General features: G+C 42.6%; 1 protein-coding gene across 3 annotated transcripts in view; it reads left to right on the plus strand.

Annotated features, from left to right (window-relative positions):
- LOC115089123 (protein lin-7 homolog A) overlaps positions 1–26,622 on the plus strand; it is a 132,656-nt gene that overhangs the window by 64,603 nt on the left and 41,431 nt on the right. For 2 of the 3 annotated variants that reach the window (XM_029597110.1, XM_029597109.1), the window contains exon 1: positions 12,350–12,470. In XM_029597110.1, coding sequence (XP_029452970.1) covers positions 12,434–12,470 — 37 coding nt within the window. In that variant the 5' untranslated portion in view covers positions 12,350–12,433. Of the gene's footprint in view, positions 1–4,893; positions 5,056–12,349; positions 12,471–26,622 lie in introns of those variants that run through there. The other variant, XM_029597111.1, reaches the window with a different exon arrangement.

Here is a 26,622-nt window from a genome sequence, read left to right on the forward strand (position 1 = left end):
TCATTGAAGGGGATGTAGAATTGTATGTTGTCTGCATATAGGAAGTAGTTGATTCCTAGATTTGCTAGTAATGTGCATACAGGCAGTAAATACATGTTGAATAGTGTAGCTGAAAGCGCTGAACCTTGGGGAACACCTGTATCGATTGGGAGGGTGTCAGAAATTTGATTGACCAGTTTGACTTGGAATGTCCTATCTTCTAGGAAGGAAGAGAACCATTTGTTGACAGTGCCATCTATTCCAATTTCTCTCAGCTGGTGGCATAGCAGGGTATGGTCAACTGTGTCGAAGGCTGCATTTAGATCAATTAGTACCAGGATATATGATTCGTTGTTGTCAAACCTCTGTAGTATAGGATTGGATAGGGAGATGAATAGGGTTTCTGTTGAGCAATGTTTTCTGAATCCAAACTGGTTTGGGTAAACTATATTGTTGTCTTCTAGGTGGTTCTCTAATTGTGATAGGACTGCATTTTCAAGGACTTTAGTGATGAAAGGCAGGTTGGATATTGGTCGGTAATTGTCCAATCATCGATTCTGCCAGTTTTATTTTTTAGGATTGGTTTAATCACAGCTTGTTTTGCCCTCTCGGCTTCTGCTAGCGAGTGGTTTATTATGGTTGTAAATATCGGAGTTATTGTGCTGTTTACTGGTTTCAGAGAACTTGCAGGGATAGGGTCCAGTGGTTGGGTAGCAGCCTTCATTTTTTTGATGATTGGTTTATTTCAAATTTAGATACTGGTTCAAATGAGTTCCATTTCCCTTGACCAAATTTTTCTTCATGTTCTTTTGTTGGTAAGCAGGTGGAGACTTTTGATTTTGTTTAACAATGAGGTAGCATATTTGTTACACAACAAGCACCAAGCACATTCTAGAAAAAATATAATAACATGGATCATTTTTGCTGGTGCAACTTACCACAAAAATTGTGATTTTTGTTTTTTCAGGAATATGGCTGGCCTTCTGCGTCATCCCGAGAAAGTGCTGTCAGGACACCACTGATCCCCAAGTTTTAGGAACCAGGGTGAAAAACAAAAACACTTTTACAAAGAACATTGTCTGTAAATTAAAGTGAAGTTGTCCAGTTAACAGCAGTGAAATGAATCGCTAGACCCTGAAGCTGACCAGAAGAATGATGCCAGGGCAAGAAATTGTCGCAGTACCATTGTAAACCAATGTGGATTCTCCCTTTTCCTAAAAGAAAAAAATAAAAAATTCTTCCAGCATATTCATGGATTTTCTTCTCTATACAGCATTCTGAGGGCACAGAACAGGAGCATATTCTTTCTGACAAGAACCAACTGTGGGGAAGGGTGGGAAGACTTAGAAGTATTGTCATTGGGAGGGCAAGATGGCCACCATGTGAGACGAACGGTTGGAAGGCTCTCTCCCTGGTTACCTTGAAAATGTATTACCTGCTAAAAATATGCCGCATACCAAACGGAAAGCTAGGGTAAGGGAAGTGACAACATCTTCTCCCTTACCTGAACTGACTCAACCAAGGATAGAATCTTTTTTTACCATTCCAGAGAACTCAACGCCGGTGGAGGGAGCCGCTGCTGAAGCCGGTGCAGAGTGGACATCGACTATGCTGGCTGCTGACATCACATTAAGTCCTGTCGCACCGAAAACTCCCTCTTCCCCCATGATTACGGCTGAGGTAGAGGAAGTACTGGGCCTACTTCAACAAGAGAAGGCTGAACCGATGCCTGGGGTTTCTAGTGAACCCATGAGAGTGGAGACAGCAAGACCAGGAAACCAGCTAAAGTTTAGGCCAGTGAGAGATTTGTCTTTTGGAGAATCTGTTACCAGCATTGAAGAAGAAAACTTGGTGGTGGAGATAGGAACCTGGCAGTAACGGGAGATGAGACGACTAAGAAGCAGCTGGAAATTTTACCCATAATGGTGAAGCCAAAAGGTAATTACCCTAGACTCCTTGTGGTGTGCCTTGAAAGGTTTGGAGACAGCAATTTTAAACTTAACTAAGATTACCTTGGAATCAAATCTACGATTTCAGAACATTGAGAGTAAAATTACCTTACAAGATACGAAAGTGGAAAAATTAGAGGCAAGAATTGATAAGATTAAGTCAACGCAGCAGGAACTATTAAGGGTAGAGGCTGTGAATATTAAGAAAATGGAGAATATTGAGAATTTTGGAAAATATTTGTTGCGTCCGCGGTTCCTAGATGGCTTCACCCCGTTTGCCTCACCTTGTTCACGGCTCCTCCCGCTTACCTTGGGAAAATGGCTACTGCCACATCTGCAAGCCGCCCTCTCCGGCATCCCCGGAACGGCTATGGTGCTGCCTCCCGCCATGCTCCTCTCAAGGACCTACTAGGGTGCGTGTGCACGTGCTACCCTCATCTTTATTCTAGCTATGGCGCGAACCTTGGAGGTGTCCCCCTCAAGTGACATCACGCCATCCGGGTATTTAGCCTGCCCTTACGTGCTAGCTAATTGAGTTAGCAAGGATTGGATTTGTCCGGTCTAAGCTACTCTGCCGCTGTAAGCTCTCTCTCTCTGCTCTTCAGGGTATCTACTAACCTGGGTACCCGCTCCTTGGGGGCCCTCTGCTTTATTTCAGGTGCCTTACAGGGATCAGGTACTCGCTCCTCGAGGGCCTGCCCTCCCTGCCTCGGTGCCAGTACCATCTACTTCAGCCTGGTGGAATCGCATACCTATAGCTACCATCTAGTGAGTAATAGAGATGTGAATCGGCACCTGAATTGGTTCTGATTCCGGTTCCAATTCACATTGTGTTTTTTTTTTTGTCCGGCCCGATCGGGTTTTTTTTTATCGGCTGCGCCCAAGCCGATAAACAAAAAACCCACCCCGACCCTTTGAAACTAATCCCTTAGCTTTCCCCACCCTCCCGACCCCCCAAAAAACTTTTTACAGGTACCTGGTGGTCCAGTGGGTGTCCCGGGAGCGATCTCCCGCTCTCGGGCCGTCGGCTGCCACTAATAAAAATGGTGCCGATGGCCTTTGCCCTTACCATGTGACAGGGTATCCGTGCCATTGGCCGGCCCCTGTTACATGGTAGGAGCACTGGATGGCCCGCGCCATTTCTAAAGATGGCGCCGGCTATCCAGTGCTCCCTCCATGTGACAGGGGCCGGCCAATGGCTGAATACCCTGTCACATGGTAAGGGCAAAGGTCCATCGGCACCATTTTGATGAGTGGCAGCCGACGGCCCAGGAGCGGGAGATCGCTCCCGGGTCCCCCACTGGACCACCAGGTACCTGTAAAAAGTTTTTGGGGGGGTCGGGAGGGTGGGGGAAGCTAAGGGATTCGCTTTAAAGGGTCGGGGTGGGTTTAGGGGTTATTTTTGTGTGCCATTTTTCCCACCCTCCCCCAAAATGATAAGAGAATGCCCACGAACAATTTCGTGGGGTTTTCCTATCGGTTTCGGGGAGCCCCCGATTTCTGACGATTTTGAAAATATCGTACGATATTTTCAATCGTCAGAAGCCCGATTCACATCCCTAGTGAGTAATCTCTCAGTCTGTCTCATCTACAGCATTGCCTTGCTGGGAAACCTACACCGGAATTCCTCTATACCAACGGGGTGAGAAGGGTCCCCTCTGCCGAGGGTCCTGAGAGATACATCCAGACTACCTCACTACTGCCACCTCTGGTGGCATACATCAAGCTGTACAATAAAAGATCTAATTCTGTGTTTGTGCGTCCTGAGTCTAACCCAGTACTGTGGCACCTCATGGGGCTCCTCCCCGTGGGCGTGTGTGAGTTGTGTTTCATTTTGTGTCACCTGCCACAGTACCCGAGAATCCACCCAAACACCGCTTAACCATAACAATATTCAAATCTTCGTGTTCTTAATTTTCCATTTGTGGAAATCATATCTCCTTATGATATGTTTAAGAAACATCTTGTGCATGTTTTTAAAATTATCTTCTGAGATGTTACCAGTGTTTAATAGAATTTATTATCTTCCTGTAAGAGAAGAAAAATTGAATGGAGATCAATTATCAGAAGTTACCTTGAACTTAACTCAAGTTCTGGAAATGTCATTGGATTCGGAAATAACAAAAAGGAGGACATTATTTGTATCTTTTACTTTACCATCGGATCGAGACATTGTGTTTCGAATGTTTATGTGAAATAGGTTAAAGGAATTTCATGGTGGTAAAATCTGGATATATCCAGACCTTTCGAGGATTACGCAAATAAAGAAGAAAAAAGTTTCTTACTATGAGACCTGAGGTAGTAACCAGAGGGGGCAAGTTTACCTTAAAATATCCTTGCAAATATTTAGTGAATTATTTGAATAACTATGCTTTCCTTGAACCCTTACAACAGAGTAAATTCTTGGACGCTCACACCCAAGAGGTTACTGACCAGGTTTTGGTGGTAGGATAAGTTTGTTTGCTGGGTCTCTGCATTGAGGGCTTTACAAAACAAAATAATGTTTTCTTTTTTCTATATTTGTAAACCGCTACATTTCAACCCCCCTAATTCTCTCAGAAATATACAGGTAAAAGATCATTATTCTTAAGAATTATATTACAGTTGTAATAATGTATGGATATCTGTTTACCACAACATAGATTTATTGTTGTAAATTTTGAAAATGATAAATAAAAAAAAAAAAAGAAGTATTTCACTATATCTGAATTATTTTCCAATCTGGCCTGATTTACTAAGGCTGAAGTATTTTCTGTGTCTATGGGGAAAAGCTTAGTAAATAAAACTCTTGAGTGACTGAATCTACTTGTGATGTTCTTTTATGCTTATTAACGAGTGTATGTTTGAGTAATATTCATCTCCTTCCATGTAAGAACTTCTTCTTTTTGTAAGAAGTAAACGCCATTACTAAGTGCTGTATTAAAATTGGTAGCTCTTAGTAACTGTTGCTACTTCTACCTGCCAGTATCGTCAGTTTCCTGATGGAGTGCTGTGGCGCCTGTTATGATAATAAGCAGTGAGCACCGTCTCTCTTACCCTTGCTGGTCTCACCTTGGAAGAATATATAAGGCCCTCCAGTCAACATGAGAAGATCAGATAAAACTTCATCAGCATCTCAGATACACAGGTAAAAGAAACACATTTTCCTCTGATGTCTCAGTTTTAATTAACCCTGTGGATATCATCCCTGTTGTTTTGTTATGCTAATGATCAGACATTGAGTGGAGGCCAATGAAAGCATTTTGCATTTACTCGCTATGTTTGAATGTTTTTCCTCCATGCTTTATGACAGTACCATAAGCAGAAGCAATAGATGGACCTGTTCCATTTATACGAAATACTCATCATCATCGACTAGTTGAAACAGACAAACTACTCCGCACTTTTTTTCATCCAGGGCTGCACCTGAAGGGTACATTCTTCCTTTCTTGGCCCCTGAGGAGATGACAATGCTGGTACCTGTTGACACTCTCTCTCCACTCTCCTCTTCTCACAGCCTAAAAGTTAGAGGTCTTAGAGGCAAGTGCAATGCACCACAGTACATACAGGTATGATGAGTCCCTGCTCCAGAGAGCTTAAAATCTAACAGGTCAATTTTAAGAGCATTGCTCGCGCAAAAATGCCCACATATGCACGCATGTGGGCTGCGCATGAGCAACGCAGAATGCGAAAAGCCGCAAAATGCACGTGTATGTACCTGTACATACATGAGGAATAAGGGGGTAGAAAAGAGGCAGGGCCTGAGCGATCTAGGGTGGGACCAAGTCACATGCATAACTCTGAATTTTAAAAATCGAAACCCACAGACCAATATATCCGCATAACTTTGCTGCTGCTCCTGACGAGGAGTAAGTCAGTAGATCTTGAATTGTACGGCTTAAAAGACAGGGTGAACGGTCTGGGTCAATTGGGCAGTGTGCAGGATGAAGAACCAGAAGGGTCTGAAAGACCTCACTATTCCCTGGACAAACGGGTGGACTAACTGGAAAACTGGGAATGTGCCTCGCACGAGCATGCTTCAAAATCTGCCGACATGGCCCTGTGGAAGATGCACGTGCACTAGGTGTGAGCGAGTAACCTTTTTAAATTGGGAGCATACTTACGCACGGCTGTTGCATTTTAAAACATACATGCGTAAATGTGCGCACGATTAAAAAACCGTGCACGCATGGGCGATGTGCGCTTGTTTTAAAATCGACCTCTAAGTGCTTAAGGCAATGGAAAGCCAAGCAACTTTCCCACGTTTGAGTAGCAGTGGCAAAAGCAAGATTTGGATTTGGCCTTCCTGATTCTGATCCATGCTTCTTAAGTTATTCGTGCTAATGAAATATTTGTATTACGTGATTATTTTTCTCTCACTTCTTCACTAGGGGCTTATACAGGTTTGTGGGTTCTTAGGCAGCCATTTGTGTGGTTCTCAAAAGTAGAGCCTTCATTTGAAACAAAATAGGAAATCACAATAAAATTCTCTTTTTTGTTTCCATTTCATTTTCAAAACAAAATGATAGAAAACCCAGCAAAATGTAATCTGATTCCATTGTGTTTCATTTTCAAATTGCAGCAACAGTTGACCTTGGTCTCCCCAGAACCACCACCATATCACTATAAAAAACAACAGTGCCATGAAAATGTTGAAAAAAGCACCCCTTCCATCTGTCCCCTGGGCTTCCTGTAATCCCACACAAAAGATGTCGCAAACCACGAATTTTTCAATTTTATGTGCATAGAATTTATCTAGAAACGTGGACCATCATACCACCCTTGGTTGATTTAGGCAGTAAGCCAAACTTTCAACCACAACGGGTCACATTTAATCATCGGTCCAGTAAAGTCTTTAGTGGCTTGAAATTACTACTTTATTAAATTAATTTTTCTATTTTTCTTTTCTTTTATTGTAAAAATTTTTAATACTGACGGTATTCAGTTGATAAATGCAGGACGGTATTTCCTTACTTGTGCGGAGCGCCGCCGTGCTTCCGAACCTTTGTCTGTAGCACTGCCGCACTTTGTAGACGAAGATGCTCAGGGAATTATTTTGAAGAAATAAACTTCCAATTGAGAATGCTCATGCAGTCCGACGTACGTTTCGCGTTTGCGCTGTTTCAGGGACTGGATCCACATCGGAAGGTTATTATACCTGAACTTGAAAAATGCAAGGTTAATTCCTGCCAAATTCACTCAGCGTTTAATGCCTCAGTATTGGCTCCCGTCAAGTTCATATGGTATTTAATACCGCGTTCAGCCGCCTAGTCCTCTTATCGGCGTTCTGCGAGATCTGTGTGAGATAAGTGTAGCTCATTGCACTTTAGCAATTAACTGTTCTTTTATAGTGGTCTTCCTGTAATCCCCCAATACCCCCCAGGTTTCCCTCTATCCATATAATGCCCCATCCATAGGTGAAATCAGGGCAGGAGCAGGACTCAGTCACTCCTATCCTATTGGAACTGTACTTCAAAATGGCACTGGGTGACCTAAGGCTGGCACCATTTTGAAGTACAGACATATTACAAAATGGCATCTGTGGCAGGTCGGTTGTTGCCATTTTGAAACACAGCACTGGCAGGACAGGAGCAATTGGTGTTCTCTTCTACTCCTTTTTCACCCACTGATGGGGTGGAGTGGGGGGACTGTGACTAAGCCCAGGGCATCTTGTTTATTAAACTCTGGTGGTGGAGCTCAGGACCCCATATTTTTAAATTTCTTTATTTTTTTTTCTTTATTTTATTTGATGTTTATCATTTTAAATAAATGAAATGACATAATGAAGCAAATTTACTTTCAGTGCTTACCCCTAGATACCAAGTTTAAATTTGAATTGAACTCTGTGACCTTTTGTAAATCACCTGAGCTCAGTTTATTCAACTGTAATTGCATGAAAGATGATTATTAGTCGTATTGATAACGTTTTGTATCTTCTGTGAAAGCTGACATACACTAGTTTAGTGAGTGCAAACACTAGACAGGTGAGTGCATTTCCTGCCTAGTTTGTAAAGAGGGTGGAATACATTTTAAGTGGCAGGAAATATAAAGCTGTTTATTATTATTATTATTATTATTATTAATCTAACAGCAGATGTTTCATGAGTGATTCTTCATTAACCTTGTGATTCTTTATTAACCCTGGAGAGCTTTCTCACAGAACACAGCATCAGATGGTTCTACATGCTGGTTCCCTACTGCAGTGGTTCTTAGCCTGGTCATCAAGTAAGGATGTGCGTTCATTTGAAATGAATTTGGAATCCAAACCAAAAATTTCGTTTTGGCTCGTTTCAAATGAACCGAATCTCTACTTGATCTGAGAAAAACTGAACATTTTCAGGTTTTTCTCATTTTGGCAAGTATCATGTACTCTATTAGCCAAGAAACATTTTTTTTTTAAAGCACACGCCTGCCAGCCCCTTGCCCCTTCCATAGTGGTGCTGAAAGAAACAGGAGCATTCCCCAGTCACTCCTGCTCTGCTGAGTTCTCTTTAAAAATTATGCCTGCAGCTTTTTTAATGTCAAAATTGCATTATGTCCATAATATTTTATGGGGTCAATGCTATAAAAGCATGTAGAAAACGGGCGCTCACATAGGGGTACATTTTAAAAGAGAGTGTGCGCGCGCGTACTTTTGTTTGCGCATCAGGCGCGAAGAAAAGTACGCTGGATTTTATAAGATACGCGCGTAGCCGCATGTATCTTATAAAATCTGGGGTTGGCGCGCGCAAGGGGGTGCACATTTGTGCAACTTGTGCGTACCGAGCCCTGCGCGCGCTGCCCGTTCCCTCCGAGGCCGCTCCGAAATCAGAAATCGGAGCGGCCTCGGAGGGAACTTTCCTTCCACCCCCCCCGCACCTTCCCCTACCTAACCCACCCTCCCGGCCCTATCTAACCCTTCCCCCTACCTTTATCAGAAAAGTTACTGCTGCCTCCGGGCAGTAGTAACTTACGCGCGCTGGCGCGGCAGGCCCCGACACAGGCTGTTGTGTCAGGGCACTCGGCCATGCCCCCGGACCGCCCACATGCCCCCAAATACACCCCTGATCGAAAACCGCACCCCTGGCCACGCCCCCGACCACCCCTTTTTGCAAGCCCCGGGACTTACATGCATCCCGGGGCTTGTGCGCGCCGCCAAGCCTATGCAAAATAGGCTCAGCGCACGCAGGGGGGTTTTTAAAAGGGTTACGCCCATAGAGTGCCCATTTTCCTAATGTGTGTCCATCTACCTTTCCTGGGCGCATGATGCAGTATGATAATGAGGGCCACACTAAAAAGGACGTGCGAGGGATCAATTGTGCATCCTTGGCATTGGATGCCCAGGAGACGTGGCTGTGCGCGGGTCAGGAAAACGGACGCTCAGTTTACAAGCTTGCTTTATCCTAAACTGCACACAGCCATGGGTTAGAAAAATGAATGCTCAATTTACGAGCATCCGTTTTGCTAACTGACCACCATCAAGACTTTTTTTTTCTCCTGATGCTGCTTTCTGTGGTTCCTCCTACTTAGCATCACAATGATATTAAGTAGGAGGAGCCACAGAAAAGCAGTTTATTTTGCTTTTTTGTGGAGGCTTGGGGAACGTTAGGCTGGCGTTAATTTTTACATGTTAAAATGTGCGCATCGGGTGCATGGAGGCTTTTTTGCATTGTGGGTAATAACTAAAAGCCTCATCTACATGGTATTTACATGTGATGAGCGCTATTAACTGCGCACTGGTTTGGACGCGCTCATCCCATTATTGCACTGGAAGTTATCCTAGTGCATCTAAAATGCACATTTTAGACGCACATCCAACCGTGCATCAAGCTGTGCGCTTGGCTGAGCACACTATATTGCATCGGCCACTAAGACTGCAAAATGGAATGGCACCTACTGGTACTATTTTTAAAGAGGACCTGATGGAGCAGGAGTGATTGGTATCACTTCTGCCCCTTTCAGCACCACTATGGAAGGAATAAGGAGGAGGCAGGAACTGCAGGGAAAGTGGGGATGTTTGTTTGCCTTGGTTTGGGGATTGTTTTGTAATTTAGTGCTTTATTTCAGTTTGGCAAATGAGTTAAACTGAAATAAATATCAAGCAAACTAAATCCCAGGAAAAAAAAACCACTCCACTCTGAAACAAACAAACAAAACAACGGAAATGAAAATCTTATCCCTGGACATCACTATCATCAAATACTCCTAACTCTGGGGTAGCCAACTGTGATCCTTGAAGGCCACAGACCAGTTGGATTTTCAGGATCTGGTAGATTTAAATACAAGTCTTTCCCGTACACAGTGATTTTGATTGAATATCCTGAAAACCCAATTGGACGGGGTTACTCAAGGACCAGGCTGGGAATTGCTACCCTATTGTGTTTAACATAACAATATTATGCTCTTGTCATGAGGATATTGTTGCAGAAATGTCAAGTAAGGGTGAGCACAAACTTCTTATTTCATTTAATTTGTTTATTTGAAAAAAAATACAAGAAATGAAAACCAAAAAATTTGTCTGGTCCAATTCCCACTGAAAAAAACCCAAAAACAAACAGTGCCTGGGCTCTTCCCCAATGCCCCTAGTCTCTCTTGGAGCCTCTTGTCTTGTGAAGTCTTTAAAAACCAGTCTAAATCTTCATGGCTAGCACCATTAATACTTTTATCTATACACAATGGTACCAGCCGAGCTCAGCCTGGTGCCACTTTGTATGGAACAGTGGTGCCAGCTTCAGACTGCTTATGCCATCTGAAATAGTGGCAGTGGGGGAGTAGGTGTGGCCAGAGATCATGCCTGCCCTAGGAAAGATTGAAATAGATTTTAAAGACCTCATGGGGTAAGCGAGTCCTGGGAAGGGGAAACTTCAGCAGGGCAGGGGCAAGACAATTCTCTTTTAAAACAAAATGAAATTGTGTTTGCTTTTCTTTTCGTTAGTTTTAAAAATGAAACAAAAGGGCTCAGTTCTTTAAAATTTCCCTTTTTGTTTCAACAAAAGCCCATTCCCAGTTTTAAGGAGAGAAGATTTCAAGCCAGACCTGGATTGCTGACAAACCCCCATTCCCATGCATTCTGGTCCCCACAGTGCTTGTTTCAAAGGAAGGAAGGAGGAACTACAACTCCCACAAGGCACGGGGTGACATGTTTCTAAACAAGGACTGGTTCAAAATCACCATCCCTGAACTGGGTCATGTGATAACAAACCAAGCCGACTTAAGACTCAAGCTTTGTAATTATATCAATCTTGGTAGCTGGCATCTGTGTATGCTCCAGTCCCATGCTCTCAAAGATTTCCAAGGGCAATTTGATTAAAACACCCATGTAATCAATGATTCAAAAAATCTCCACTTCCCAGTTTGTTTGAAATACCTGTTGGAGAGGAACACAAACTCAAACAAAATGAAGAATTACTGCAGAATGTGCAGATAAGGATCAAGGGTGTCACTGCGTCTGCAGGGGAAGAGCTGGTACCTTCTGCAGGGGAGACGGGTACCTTCTGAGGCAGGGATGGCCAACCTTGGTCCTCAAGAGCCTCAAGATAAAAACCCTAGTTACGATGTAAACCGATGTGATATTCCAGATCGAACACTGGTATAGAAAAACGAATAAATAAAACAGAAAAAGGCCTGGTTTTCAGGATGCCCACAATGAATATGTATGAGGTTGATTTGCATGCACTGCCTCAAGCAGCCACAACTGCTTCAGGGCCTCCCTTCTATACTCAGCTTCTGTATGAATTAGGGATGTGCATTCGTCCTGGTTTGGCCACCCAGAAAAACAACGTGGATTTTCCCGAAATTTCAGGAAATTTTGTTTTTCGGGGTTAGTGAACACTAACCCCAAAATTCGGGGCATCCGAAAAAAAATCGGCCCAAACCACGGGAAAATGAAATTTCTTGCGGCGGGCCAATAATGAAGGCTGAACCAAAAGGTTCGGCCAAATCACATCTCTAGTATGAATTCACTTAAGGGTGGTCAACTCCAGTCCTCAGAGCCACAAACAGGCCAGGTTTTCAGGATATCCGCAATGAATATAATAAGAAAGATTTGCATACAAAAGAGACAGTGCATGCAAATGTGCCTCATGCATATTCATTGTGGATATCCTGGCTGTGTCCGTAGGACACTGCATTAAGTGATCCACTGAGGACTCCTCCCTATCCCCAAAGAATACAGGCAAAGACCCTGGCTTCAGTATGACCTTAAAATGATCCAGAAATTCCTGTTTGCCGCTTGTGTACCTTATTTTCTTAGCGTTTTGTGTTGGAATTCTTAATACTGTGGGGGCTTTCCAGGTTCACCCCCGGCCCCAACTTGGGTTGCCCGTCCTCTGGGGCAGCTGAACCCATGTTAAGGATCAGCAGCTTCTAATGCCCGAGAAGTGGGGCACCCCCGACCCTTCCGCCACAGTAGCAACAAGAAAACCCACCTCCCCCCCCCAACCCAGCAGCAGATGTGCCGCGGCTCCGGCGCGCAGCCCCTCCCCTCCCCCTCCCCGGGAAGCCGCCGAGCCCGAGCGGCCGCCGTCACTGCGCGTCCAGCCGCGGACATGGCGACGGTGCTGCAGCCGCTCACGCTGGACAGAGGTAGGAGCCGGACTCTCCCTGGGTAACCGCGGTATAGGGGGGGGGGGGGGGACTCCAGCACTGTCCGTCCGTCTTGCTGGCATTCTGTGACGGCGTCTGGGAGCAGGCTCGCCTCTCTCTCTCTCTCTCCCCGGGCTGCAGCTGCGGATTTTCTCTCGTGTCCCTGGGCTGGCATAGGAGGGACCGGGTCTGTCTGTCTGTCTGTCCATCCCGGGATTGAGGCTTGGGTCCTTCCTCCGTCCCTGCGCTGGGGACAGGCTCTTGCCTCTGTCTGTCTGTCCGTCTTTATCCAGCCCTGATCTGGGTTGGGGGGGGGGGGGGGAGGGGGTCCCTTCTCTCTCTCTCTCTCTCTCTCTCTCTCTCTCTCTCTGTCCCTGGGCTGGGGGGTGCTGACCTCCCCCTCCCGGTGGGGCAGAGCCGAGTTCTCCTTAGCTTTCCGGGGGCTCCGGTGCCTCCCTCAGGAAGCTCTCCCCGCTGCTCGTGCAGGGGGCAGATGTGGGGAGGGGGCAGCGATCCGCGGGGCACGGGGAGCCAGGCTCACCCCCCCCCCCCCTCCTGGTGGAAGGAAGGGAGGGGCCCGAGAGGGGCAGAGTCCCCCGGGCCGGAGCCCTGGCTTCATTTCTCTGCCGGCTCTCGGTCTCCTGCCCCTTCCCTTATCGTCGCCAGCAATCCTTCCCCGCTTTTACCCCCCATCCCCATCCCTGCCTCGGGTTACAGAGGAGGAAGGGAAACCAGAATGGAGGGATGAAGCTCCAGACGAGCCCCCAATTCAACTTTTATGATGAAACATTCTTTATACAAATGGGTAACAGCCCTTCTTTCCCCCCATTGCTTTTTTTCCGTACCTAGGAAATGGTTAGCGTTGCTGACATTTGAAGAACACATGCATTGGTGTTTTGCTTTCGGTATTTTTTTTCCGGTTTACAAGATTCAATTGCTTTCCCGTCTGGGTAAGGTGATGCCAGGTGCCCCGTGCTTTTCTGTCTTGGATGTAACCTGTGGGCACTGACCCGCGTTTGTAATTCCTCAGGATTTCATAATCCCGCTGTAGCTTGATTTCTTTTATTTTTAATTATTTTTTTAAGGATTTAAAGAGTATGAGACAGGCAGCTCACTGCAGTGTGAAATGTAAAGGCGGTCTGTGCTCTTTAACCCGGGGGGATTCCGAGCTCAGAAGGGCCCGGTTCTGTGTTAGATGGAAAGGCTGGCAGACTAAGCTCGTACCATTTCAGATTGATATTTCTCTGCCATACAGGTCAAACTGGATCCATTACCAGTCAACCTAGCCATAAAAACGCGCATTAAATGTAAGTTTTATGTTAAGCAATAATAGTAATAAAAGGGAAAGGTAAAATGTAAGCCATATTTTAAATAATTAGAAAAATGCACTTAGAAATTAGGATGGGACGGCAACAAACATAAGCTTTCGAGTACTAGTATCCACCAAAAGTGTAAGCACCTGTCATATGCCAGTTCTTAAGTCTAAACCAAACTAATAATTTTATGCTATACTTTCCCAAAATGTGCAAAATCTCCCAAAAGCTTTTTTTTTTTCGGGGGGGGGGGGGGGTCAATTTTTTCCTAAAAGATTTTTGGTAATCCTAAACATTCTTTTTTTCCCCCTATTTTAATTGGTGCATTGATAGTTTGATTTTGATAATATGAAAACACTCCCAGATTTGAATATGTGGAATTTTTTAAATCCTTCTCAAATTAAAATGCCGCCTTGAGTTGATACAATTAAAAAAGCAATGATGTTTGCTCTCCCACCCCATTCACCTAGCTTGGCAAGATGCAGGATTCAAATGAACTAGGAATACAGAGAGAGACCATGTCTGGAAAAAAGTTGTTTGTTTGTTTTTTTAATCATTATCAAGAGCTGATTGTATAATTTCACAAATTAATATATTTACTTGCCTCTCTACTTCACAAATCAGAGCAACAGGATATGTTTGTATCATGACCTTAATTTAGAAATTTAAAAAAAAATCAGCTAGAACACCAAAACATGTCTGAGATATTCTGACACTGATGAGTGTAAAAAATACAGCTTGTGGCTCAGTACAGCTTCTCAGTCTTCATTAATAAGTCCCTCCTGAGGGACAGGGGAATGAACATCGCACACCTCCCGAGGAGCAACAGCTAAAAACCGTGTTAGATTTGACTCACCAACATGCATTTTCAAGAGGTCAAAGATTTAATCTGAGACCTTGTGGTATTAAGGTTTGCGTTAGACCTCTGCTCCGGTGGCCATCCTAGGATGGAGGAAAGGTGTAGTAGTGAGTCAAGGGAGCAATGGATATCTAGCTAGAGAAAAGAAGACAGAGCAGTGGTCTTCAGGAAGATTCAGAAAACCCCGTGGCTTAATGTCTGCAGCCAGTGGCACAAACACAGTAATAGCACTCCTGCCTGCCCAGAAAAAGCAACGGCTATGTAATCATGTTAACTCATTATAGCCAAGGGAATGGAACCAGAGCATGCTTGCATGTGAAAACAATGACAGTGCTTACAGTTGCAGTAAACTGCCACTCATCTTGCCAATTGTGAGTGCATTTGCTGTTGGTGGAAAAAAGGCACACAAATGTCAGTAAAAAATGGCGTGAGAAACAGGCCTGGATGCCTCCAGTGCCATCGCATCAAGTTCTGCAAGGCTGCTATATCTTGGTGCATAAAACTTGGACTGCATCTCAGCATAGAAATTATAGCTGTGTGCAAAATGGCGATAGTGAAATGTCTCCCTAAAAAAATTAGGTTGCCAGTAAAACTCTGAAAGACTGTCAGTAAAATATTTTCATGCTTTGACAATGCTGATGGCCACTTGGCTTCTGGGACCCATTGCTAAAATCTCATGAAACTTCCATTGCATGTCTCTGAAAGTGGATGCATGGGGCTGTAGACTTTTATAATATCTAAAAATAAATAAATAAATAAGTGATGCACATGGTGATGGAGGACTGGCTAATGCCAAGCACATTATGGAAGAAGTCTGCCACCAGGAATTAAAGTGCTGTCATGACATCCATCTCTTTAGATAAGCTGCTGGGTTCTGGATGTGGCCAGAGCTGGTTTTAGGCAATGGTAAACCAGATTGTTTGGGAAAGCTGCTGATTCCAAACCAGCAAGAACTTTGAGATTGTCTCAAAGGGAACTGTTGAGGTTGCCTTCACCTAAGAACATTTTACTTGAAGGATCAAGACAATTAACTTTTCAATACTGAGCCTCTTTGGTATTGAATTCATTACCATTGGATATTCATAGAGAAAGTAACTTAACTGAATTTTGGCTCTTTGATAAAACCTTAGTTCAATATTAAGAAGTTTTTAATGAGAGAGAGAGAGAGAGACTGACTCTCTTTATAAGGTGCTCACATATGTCACCTATTTATACCAATGTAGGAGGGTCAACGACAACTAGTAACATGAGGTGAGATTTGTTTTGGGGGTGGGCAGTTTTACATGCACAATCAGAAGTAAAACAGCACAGTACACACATCAGTGAAGGTTTGATGTGATTTGGAGCGAGGAAAGGTACACCAAATGAGATTTGTTGATTGTACTCTCGAACAAGTTTGATGCGCTCTCTACCTAGCTGCTATCAAGCTAGGGCGAGAGTACATTGTGCAAATTTCATCTTGGTTTTCCTTTCCTCACTCTAAATCACATCAAATCTTCACGGAAGTGTACTGTGCTGTTCGTACGTCTGACTGTGCATGGAAAACTGGCCCCCAAACCCAAAACCTCACCTCAAGTTACTTGTTGACCCTCCTAAAGTGGTATAAATAGTTGACTAATATGTGTGCCACCCTAGAGGGACACTCCTACTCTACTATACACTCCCCCTTCCCTTAACCCTCTCCTGCCCAAAATGGGATTTGCAGTATTTAGCACAAATCCCAGTTCAGGCATATTACACAGCATAAACCACAAAAAAATGGTGTAGTTATTTCCAGCATTATAACATGCATTGTACTATCACACACACAACATTAAGCACCCCTCATTTTCATAAACTCCTCCCTTTTGACTAAATTTTAAAAATGTGCGTATGCATCTCATGATGCATTGTTTGTTGCATGCATTATGGTACTATCAGTCTATCACAAATGTTAGGGCCCTAACGCGATTTGATGAATGATCCCCTTAGTTTGCTGTTCTTTTATTTATGTTTTATGAGTTAATGCTGCTGTTTTCTTTATACTTCTGTAATTGTAATGCTATGCATTATTTATACCATTTACACTGGTTTGAGATTTTGGTGCAAATCGGTGTACTAAAATAAAGATTAGCATTAATTACCTTGCAACTCTGAAAGGAGATGCCTGGTCAGTAGAAATATATTTAGGCTCACTCTCTGACCCCCTCAAGATCAAGGACCCTCTCTATTGCAACCACAGGACACTTGATGATACCTATATCTGGTTTCCAAGCTGATTTTGGGTCATAGAGGCCTGGGCCCTATGTTACAGTAAAGAATGCATCATTTTATGATGAACCAAGGTTTGATCATGTGCTATATAATGTACTCTTTGTACACTGGGATTAATTGGTTGGCTAATTCACTTAATGATTATTATTAATTAGGTAGCAAATTATAGTCCAAGCAGAAGTTTAAGATATGAAATTTAGGGTTACTTGCCTGATAGAACAATGAGCATAAAGTTTGAAGTGGTGCCCAAATCTTTTTAAAGTCAAAGAGATGGGAGGATGAGAATGGTGACAAAATTGTTTAACTTAAAGTAGCAGGAGCACATACTATCTGCTTCCACTCTATGTTGTCCCGGAGAATATCATGCAAGGAAAATACACACACATACAAAAAAAAAAACAAACCCATTAATGTTATTGTGCGGGTATCTGACATCTGAAAACCGTCTCATCCCAATCTGAAAAGGTCCATGGGTTCATTGCTGGGCTTATAAATATTCAAAGAAAATGCAGGTCAAAGAGCTGGTTCTGCACAGAGGGATTCCTATCATCACAAGGAATTGAAGATGATGTCAAGTGAAAATAATAATTAAAAAAAAAAATCTCTAATTCACATTTATTTGCCTCCGTGAAGGAAACCAGATTTGAGATTTTCTGTCCTCCTCAGGTAATTTTAAGAACCTGAGGGTGCTTGACGCAAAGACGATTTGCTGAGATGTAGGCCTCGCCCCGGCTTGTTTCCTTATGTCAATCAAATCGGAATTGTAGGTGTTGCGTGCAGCTAACACCCTCCCGAATGCATTCTCTGGAAGCAGCAGACAAGAGTTTCTAACCCTGTCGCTCTTTCTCTCTCAAACACACATTTGTAAAGGCTCTCTAGGCTGCACCTGTAAGTTTGATGACGCAGAATGAAGACGGCTACAGAAGTCTGAGCCACCTTTATTCACGCTTGGCCTTTTTCCGTGCTCTAGGCCTTGTATTCTCCTCCACAATCCAAATTGCATGAATCCTATTGAATCGGCTGAGACCCTGTCTTACCACAATATATATATATATATATATATATCTTTTATTTTAATGAATATTCCAAGGTAGTATTGTGTGCAATATGTTCTTAGCAAAAATATTTATAGCACAACAGAAGGATGCTACTAACTTTACACTTAACCTACAAAAATGGTGCTTAACATAAGATTATGCTACAAAGAAAAAGTCTACCTTTCAATAGTAATAGAGTGAAAGGCTGAGGTTTAATCCATATTTAAATAATAAGAAAAATACATTTAAAAATTAGTATGGAATGGCATCAAATGTAAGTTTTAGTATTAATAGCCACCAAAAGCTTAACCACCTGTCATCATATGCCAGTTCTTAAGTCCAAAACACAATTTTTATTTATCCTCAAAGCATTCAAAAGATAAGAAAACTTAATTCAGGCCCACCGTCCTCTTAAGCCCAGACATCAGCCGACATAATCCATAACATATACAATATTAAAAAAATACTTATCTTCCTATCCGATGAAATGTATTGCGGAATATGGATGTATCATGACTCAGCGTGGCCTGAGTTAAGTTTCCTTATCACCTTTTGAACACTTTGAGAATAAACCTTTAGACTGAAATCCTAAACGCAGCACTCCATGTATGTTCAACAACTTTTTCCCTGGCTTGTGGAGTATTTGTAAAGATTGAAGAACGAAAGGTCACAAATGTAGAAGGTGTGATTACTGAAGGAATGCTTTCTCGAAGGAGTGTAAATAGTTCATACATGCATAGAAAATTAGATGTTATATCTTATAATCATTGCAGTGGTTGCTATGGTGAGTGCTTGTGTGCATTTTCTCCATCACGGGCTCGATAGTAATTCTCCACACAACCTTACTTGCAGGTAGAAATACTTCTATCTAGACAATGAAAGCGCATTCTCTGCAGGGAGTTCTGATGTTAAGCAGCTTAACATCCAAGTGCCACCTCTTATGAGTCACAGAAAATGTAACAAAGGAATTTAGGTATGGTAACAAAAAAAACAAAAGGATCTACTGTGATTTTCTACCATGCGGTTATGAACGTAAAATATCAGAGGACAAAGTTGACCAGTAGACTGGGTGGACCAGTTGCTCTTTATCTTCTGTCATCTGCTATGTTACTGTGGCACTGTGTTTAAGATATTTTTGGGACTGGCATGATATTTCCTGAAAGACTTGTCAATGAAGTTGTTTGCAAACCAGAGAGTGCATTTTGGCTCCCTTTAAAGGTCACAGTTCTGACAGAGTCTGCTTCTCATCCACTCACTTGGCATTTCTGTACATTTCTTTGGGATTCAGAGGGCAAGCAGACTTTCTGATTCATGGGAAGATTCTTGGGCTTGTGACAGATCAGCATATGAGAGGAATGGATTATTTTAGCACGTGCATTTCTCTTAGGTTAGGGTCTATATGCAACAATGCATCCTGAACATTTTATCCACATTAGTGGAAGATCTTTCTTTAAGTATGATCTAGGATAGTAGTTACTGTAGACCAGCAACCAAGCTCCCCCTCTAACACTGGCATTGCTGACTTCATAAAGGTAGTGCTCCACAAGCTAAACTCAGTACTCAGTAAGCCACAGTGCAGGCATTATACTACCACTTAGAAGAGTTCTGCCAGTTGTTAAGCTGCATATTTGGCTACAGCGGGCAAAGCTCAGTGTAACTTGACATTTCTTTCTTTCTTTCTCCCTTGGGTGGTGGGGAGACAGACTGGAAGTTTTCTCCTAATATTTTGGGCTTCCATCTCAATCAGAACCGGGATTCTGGGATCTGGCACCATGAGCCATTGCACAATGACTGGGACTCTCTCCTCCTAGGGGTTGTGAACACTGCCTCAGTGGTATCAGCAGCCCAAAATGGCCCACCTAGAAAAAGACTTGTCCTGGGAGTCCTACCTAAGTCTTCCACTGGGCCATTGGGCTGGCCCCCTTAATGTTTGTTAATAATTAAATTTTCTTCTAATAAATATTCATTGACAAATGCAGTATCCAGCAACAAATAAACTATTATACTTCCCAACTGGTATATATATGGAAAAATCTGTTATTTTGTTACTAATATCCATGTTAGGAATGTTTGGAGCAACATATTAGATTTTGGCAGCTGAAAAAGTTGGATAAAAGAGGACAGTTTATATATACGTTATTTTCTAAAAATGAATTTTGCCTAGTTCTCAGGCTCTGTGATTAAAAATAATTACGTGGAGCTCCACTACAAGCCCTGTCTTTCAGGACAAATAAGATGAACAATGAACCAACACCTGACCACACTTTTTAATACCATAGCCATCAGCAGTTAATATTTACTCATACGTTCAAGTCAAGCAGACCAGGGGACACTTTGCAATTTCTGGGCCCCCAATATAAGTGATATCTGTGGTGAGAAACTTGTCCATCCTAACTCATCAACCAGCTTAAATACCTGGTGGAAATCCTTCTGGAAATCCGTCATCTCTGGAAGGTTCTTGAATGTCAGATTCTAAAGAAGAGGAGTGTTGTATCTCTCTAAACTAGACTACAAACTGACTGGTTTTTATTGAACTATAATTAATTTTGGTTTGTGTTCAGTTGCTGTAATTCATTACATTTGTACTTCTGTGGTGCATCTGTCTTCAATCATGACAGATAGCATTGACCAATCGGAAATGGAGCTGGTTGAGATAGTGTCTGCTAAGAACTAATATGCTGAAAGTGCTATGGAAAAGACATCACATTAACATAGAGAAATAAATCTTCCCCCGCGATTGGGGTTTTTTGAAAACAAGCACTGTATTGTTGCATACTCAGCATTTCCATATTGATTTTTTTTCATGAGTAATTAGCAACATTCACTGCCTAGTAGAAAATCTTTGAATGCGGTGTATGCGTGATTCATTGCATCTCTGTCTGGCATGGCTTATCATAATTACAATTCACTAAAGAGGTGCATCTAGAGTTTCAGATTATTATGGATTTTATTTGAACCTCTTAGTTTGAAGTGTTTTCTGCAGCGACAGCATTTACATTCTATGAAAGAACTGACCAATCAGATTCAACTTTTTCCAGACATGTAAAGTTCCCTTGCTATGCAATATAGGTAGGACTTCTGATCTTAGGCGTTTATAAATTGTAAATGTAGGTGGTTATTTTCCAGCTAATTAGGGATGCTTTGGTGATACCTAAAATTGGTGCAGGTATTATTGATGGGTAGCTTTTCTGGATGAATGAAATAAAAACATTTGTGCATCTGAGGAATCGTTGGTATGGAAAAAGCACAAAAACAAAGGAGAGGATCCAGGGTAGGAGGAGGGGTGAAAGAGTCCTAGAGGAAGTGGCATTTTTCCATGTTTATTAGATAAATACCTCTTTTATTTATTTTATTTTGCAGCAGGGGTGTTTTATTGGAGTTTATCAATTTAAAACCTAAAGTCAGAAGCCCTAAATATACAATAACTCTAAAGGTCTCAATGAAGCCCAATGGGACTTTATTCTCATCATCTGGGCAAACTAGCAGGCTGTTTGATGTAGGAATGCACGGGACAAAAAGGACTATAAAAGCAGATATTGGCCTGATATGACTTTGTTGGTGTAAGGGTGTCCCAAAAGTGTCCCTTGCTATTTCCATTAGTGCCTTCAGACACTGGGGTGATGTAGTCAGAGAGTAGGACTATAGTGGTATTCAGACATTCCCCAGGGGGACGTGGCTGACTAGGAGTGTGGTTTCTATAAAACTCTCGAGTCCACTTTGGCCCATATTGTTCTCCTCCTTCTGGCTCTCTGTCTAAGGTTTTGCTGAGGCCCAAGGGTGGAGCTCTTGGGATCCCAAGGAAGGCTTTGGAGACCAAAAGGACCAGAGGAAAAGATTGGCGAAATGGGAATTAGTCTCAGTCCTTGGTTTCACTGAAGAATTCCCTTGAGTTTCCTAAGCAGTGGAGTTTCAGGCTGGAGTCAGAGGTTGGGCTGCCAGATTTAGAAACCTGGTCAAGAATCGCAGATTTCACGTTGAGTCAGCAGGGACTCATTTGAAATTGCTTAGGAGATTTTTTCAAGTTCCATCATCTGGACTACAGACATCTGTAAACGTAAAGCAGATTCCAACACAGGAAGGTCCCAGAGGGAGAGGAGAAGTATTTCTAATGAGGCCATTATAAAGGAGTTTTGGCGGGAAGGATTCCCGAGTGCAGTATATGTCAGTGCCGGCTGTAACTATTGACTATGTGCTGATTTTATTTTGATTTATGTATGGATCTCACTGCGCTCAAATGTACTGCCTGCCAAATTATTCATCTGAATCCAGTATCCCAATAATGGGTTTTCTTTTAAAACAACCCCATCCTGGTCTAGAGTGTACTTATTTTACTGGGACATGTCTGAAGATTTCCAAAAACCTAAGGGCTCTAAAAGAAGTTTTCCCCCATCTGACCAATAAATGCAACAGGAGGAGTTACATTAGAGGGAATTTGAAGCAGGAATTCTCATTGCCAGACCTTGAGGGTCATAACCAGACCTGGTTTTTGCAGTGTCGACAATGACCATTCTAAATATGTAATTCTATACACTTTATCTAAGAACCAGTTTAAATCACATTCTTTGGTTACTTGAAAAACCAGACCTCTTTGTGGCCCTCAAGGTCTGGCCTGGTGTTTCTATACTACTACTTGTGTCCATTCTCCAATGTCCTACTTCTTCCCACTGATGAGTAGATTTCTTCACTCGTGAGTTGCCCTCAGCACTATCCTAAACTCTACAAGGACTATTTCCAGCAATGGGCAGACCAGAAAGTGTGGCATACTCTGCCTCTCACCACAATCACGATTCTCAGGTCTGGTGGTCTGTCCGCATTTCATGATGTCAGCTCTTGACCTCCCAGCTTGGATACAGAGGCAATCGAAGGCCTTCTGCATAATCTTTCCTCCTCTGTCCCGGCAGGAAGCTGCTAAGATGCGCGGATACTGAAGTGCTAAGTCATTGTATGATAATGAGATGTTTTGAATTCCATGCACATACCTACTCCTTGGGGTGAATTTTCAAGAGTTACATGCATAAAAATGAGCATGTATGCACAATCTCTATTTAAAAAAAAATCAAAAGTATGTGCACACGTATGCACAAGGAAAGAGGCAAGGTAGGGGCTTTCTGGGGCGAGGACGACAGCTCCAAGTGTAAATTGCTATTTTTAAAAATGATTATGCCTGCAGATTTCGCAACTTTCTAATGTAATTTTACGCCTGCTAATTATCTTGCATAATTGATATCAGGCTTCTTTATTGTGTATCATTGGCTGGGTGGGAAGTCTGGATGTATTGGGGGGAGTTCAGGCTGAATCACCAGGAGGGTCCCAATGACCTGGAGAAGGACTTGGCGAACTGGTGGAGGAATTGGTGATTCAATTCCGTGCGCACGTTTTAAAATATACCGACTTCTGCATGCAAATCGGGGTTTTACGTGAACAAATTCTCCTTTATTTTCATGCGTAAAATATGCGTGCATATATTTTCAAAATAAGTAGGAAAAGTACACTATCAGTGCATTAAAATACTCGCTCTCAGTGCATTGCATGTATTCACACATAAGCATACATGCCCACATATGTTGTGAAATAGAATTGTGCATATTATATAAAACCCTGGTATCTGATATGCGCAGGTAATAAAATACTATCGTAGATCTCTGCACTGCCATATGTGCATATAATATATGGGGCCACATATTCTCCATATGTACTCAGTTTTCTAGCTAGTTAAGTCTTAGTTGCTCTTTAGTGGAAATAAATTGTTAATCTGGAGTCCTGTGCTCACTGCTCCTTTGACGTGACTTGGAATTGTAGAGTGATGCCATGGGCAGGAATTACAGGGCCCGCTTCAGTCTGTTTTAAATGGAACTGGAAGTGGGAGGGTTAAAAAAAAAATGGTTCTGCCTGGAAAATGAGGCAGATGAGAGCGTGGCATTTTTCTTGAGTTACCTGGTTTCAGAGACTCCCAGAAACCTCTGAAGGAGCAGAGGCTAGTGCTTCACAAACCCCAGTGACTTATTTATTTATTTACAATAGTTGTTACCTGCCTATCGCCTATTCTAGGCATGTAACAAAGCAACCATTATAAAATAACTTACAAAACAAGCACAATGAATGATAATACTAACTGCACAGCAGTAAACCATCCTTTCTGGAACAGAAGCAAAAATTACAGTGATAATGCTGAAATGAGTATAACCAATAAAAGGAAAATTAAATACAGCCTAGTGTAAATTGAAAATTCCCTGGAATTTCATTCGACATAAAACCTCTGATGTTAAACTGCCCTCAATATAACAATCTCTGTAAATCCATAGTACATCCTACTATTTATTTTATTTAACGTTTTTTATATACCGACATTCGTTAGAAACACCGCATCGGTTTCCATAAAACAATAATGCAGCCAACAGGGCTTTACAGTGTAACTGATGTTAAATCTGGGGAAGGGGGGAAGGGAGTGGAGGGGGAATGGGAAAATTAGGGTATAGATAGTATTACAAATTCAAATTTATGTACAATTATTGAAGGAGGGGGAAGGGGAGTGGAGAGGGAATAGGGTATAGATAGTATTACAGAATTAAATTTATGTACAATCATTGGAGGAGCAAAACTATTATGTACAATTATTAAACGGCAATATGTACAATCAATAAGAAGACAAAAGTACAATAGAGGCAGAGATATATTAAGTGTAGTTAAACTAGGGGGCTAGTATGGGAAGGGAAACTGCAAAGGGGGTACCTTTGGAAGTAAAGTGACTAAGGGGCAGTTAAAGTTATTGCGGGATGAGAGTTGAAATGCTGAGAAAGGAGTAAGACAACTATTGAATTTGAAAAATGCCAGGGGGTAGGAGGGTGCCAGGTGTAGGCCTGAATGAACAGCCAGGTTTTAAGATTTTGTCTGAATTTTTTTGGACATGTTTCTTGGCGCAGGTTGGTGGGCATAGAGTTCCAAAGGGTAGGTCCTGCTAAGGATAGAGACCGTTCTTTGGTGGAAGTAAGAAGACTGAGTTTGGGGGAAGGGGTGTGTAAGGTTGTAAGTTGAGCGAAACTGTAAAGCGTCAGTAAACCAGAGCATATTTAGATTGTGGATGGCTTTGTGTATGAGTGTGAGTGCCTTAAAGCGAATCCTGGATGCTATAGGAAGCCAATGGAGTTGTTTGAGAATAGGAGTGATATGTTCCCTTCTGCGGGTGCCGGGCAGTATGCATGCTGCGGCATTTTGTAGTAGTTGCAAGGGGGCGATAGTGTTTTTAGGGAGATCTAGGAGTAGGGCATTTGAGTAGTCATTGAGGTGCAGGATTGGTTTTAGTTTTTTGAGAGTGTGCAGTTTAAAGTAGCATCCTTTAAGAGTGGAATTAATGAATTTTTGGAGGTTAAATTGAGTGTCTAGGGTGACACCTAGGTCTCTATGTTTTTTGAGAAGGCTGGGAGGGAAGGGAGTGTGTGTCGGATGTGGGAATGGGGTTGAGATGTTGGGGTGCAATGAGCATGAGTTCAGTTTTGTTAGTATTTAGTGCTAGGTTGAGTTGTGTGAGTAGAGTGTTGATGGAGGAGAGAGCACTTTCCCATTTTTTTAATGCATTGGATAGAGAGTCTGTGATAGTTTTGAGAATTTGCACATCGTCGGTGTATAAGAAATGAGGGAGTCCGAGATTAGCAAGGAGATGGCAGAGGGGCAAGAGGTAGATGTTAAAAAGTGTGGCGGAGAGGGAGGAGCCTTGTGGCACACCTCATGTTATGTTGATAAGGTTTGGATTTGTGATTTCCAATTTTGACTTTGAATTGTCTGTTACTGATGTATGATTTGAACCAGAGGAGTGGGATCCCAGAAATGCCAATTTCAGACAGCCTGTCAATTAAGTGTGGTGATTAATAGTGTCAAAGGCTGCGGAGATGTCTAGTAGAGCTAGGATGTACGTGTGGCCCTTGTGTGGCCCTTGTGTGGTCCATGCCTCTGAGGATGATGTCGGAAAGGGAGGTCAAGAGTGTTTTAGTGCTGAAATGCTTACGGAAGCTGTGTTGTGAAGGGAAGAGGAAGTGGTGCTGTTCTAGGTAATTTGTTAGTTGAGTGTTGATGGTTTTTTCAAGAACTTTAGCTAAAAAGGGTAAATTGGAAATGGGGCGATAATTAGTTAAATCTGATGGGTCAAGTTTTGGTTTCTTTAGTAAAGGCTTTACGATGGCTAGTTTGAGTTGGTTAGGTACATTTCCAGTGGTCATAGATTTATTAATGATGTCGGCTATGGGTTGGGCTATAGTGTTTGGAATGGATAAAAGGGCTTTGGTAGGGATAGTGTCTGAGGTGTGGGTGGAGGGTCTCATTTTCTTTAGTATTGAGATAATTTCTGTGGCGGAGGTGGTCTCAAAGGTGTTCATATTGGCGTGGGAGTTTTTTGGGAGTGTTTTGAGAGGGGCTGTGGAGTTAGGAAAGCGTTAGTGAGGTTAATTATTTTATTGTGGAAGAATAGAGCAAGATCATCACATTTGGTTTCCGCTTCTTTGCAGTGAGTAGTCTTTAGTGAAGTTTTAGTTAGGTCACATTTGGTTTCCGCTTCTTTGCAGTGAGTAGTCTTTAGTGAAGTTTTAGTTAGGTCTGATACGAACAAGAAAAGGGCTTTGGGGTTGAAATAAAGGTTGTGTATTCTAGTGGCATAGCAGTCTCGCTTGGTTTTGAGAGTGTTCAGTCGGTAGGCATGTAGT

This window comes from Rhinatrema bivittatum, chromosome 4, assembly GCF_901001135.1.
Source record: "Rhinatrema bivittatum chromosome 4, aRhiBiv1.1, whole genome shotgun sequence".
NCBI classification, from domain to species: Eukaryota; Metazoa; Chordata; class Amphibia; order Gymnophiona; family Rhinatrematidae; genus Rhinatrema; species Rhinatrema bivittatum.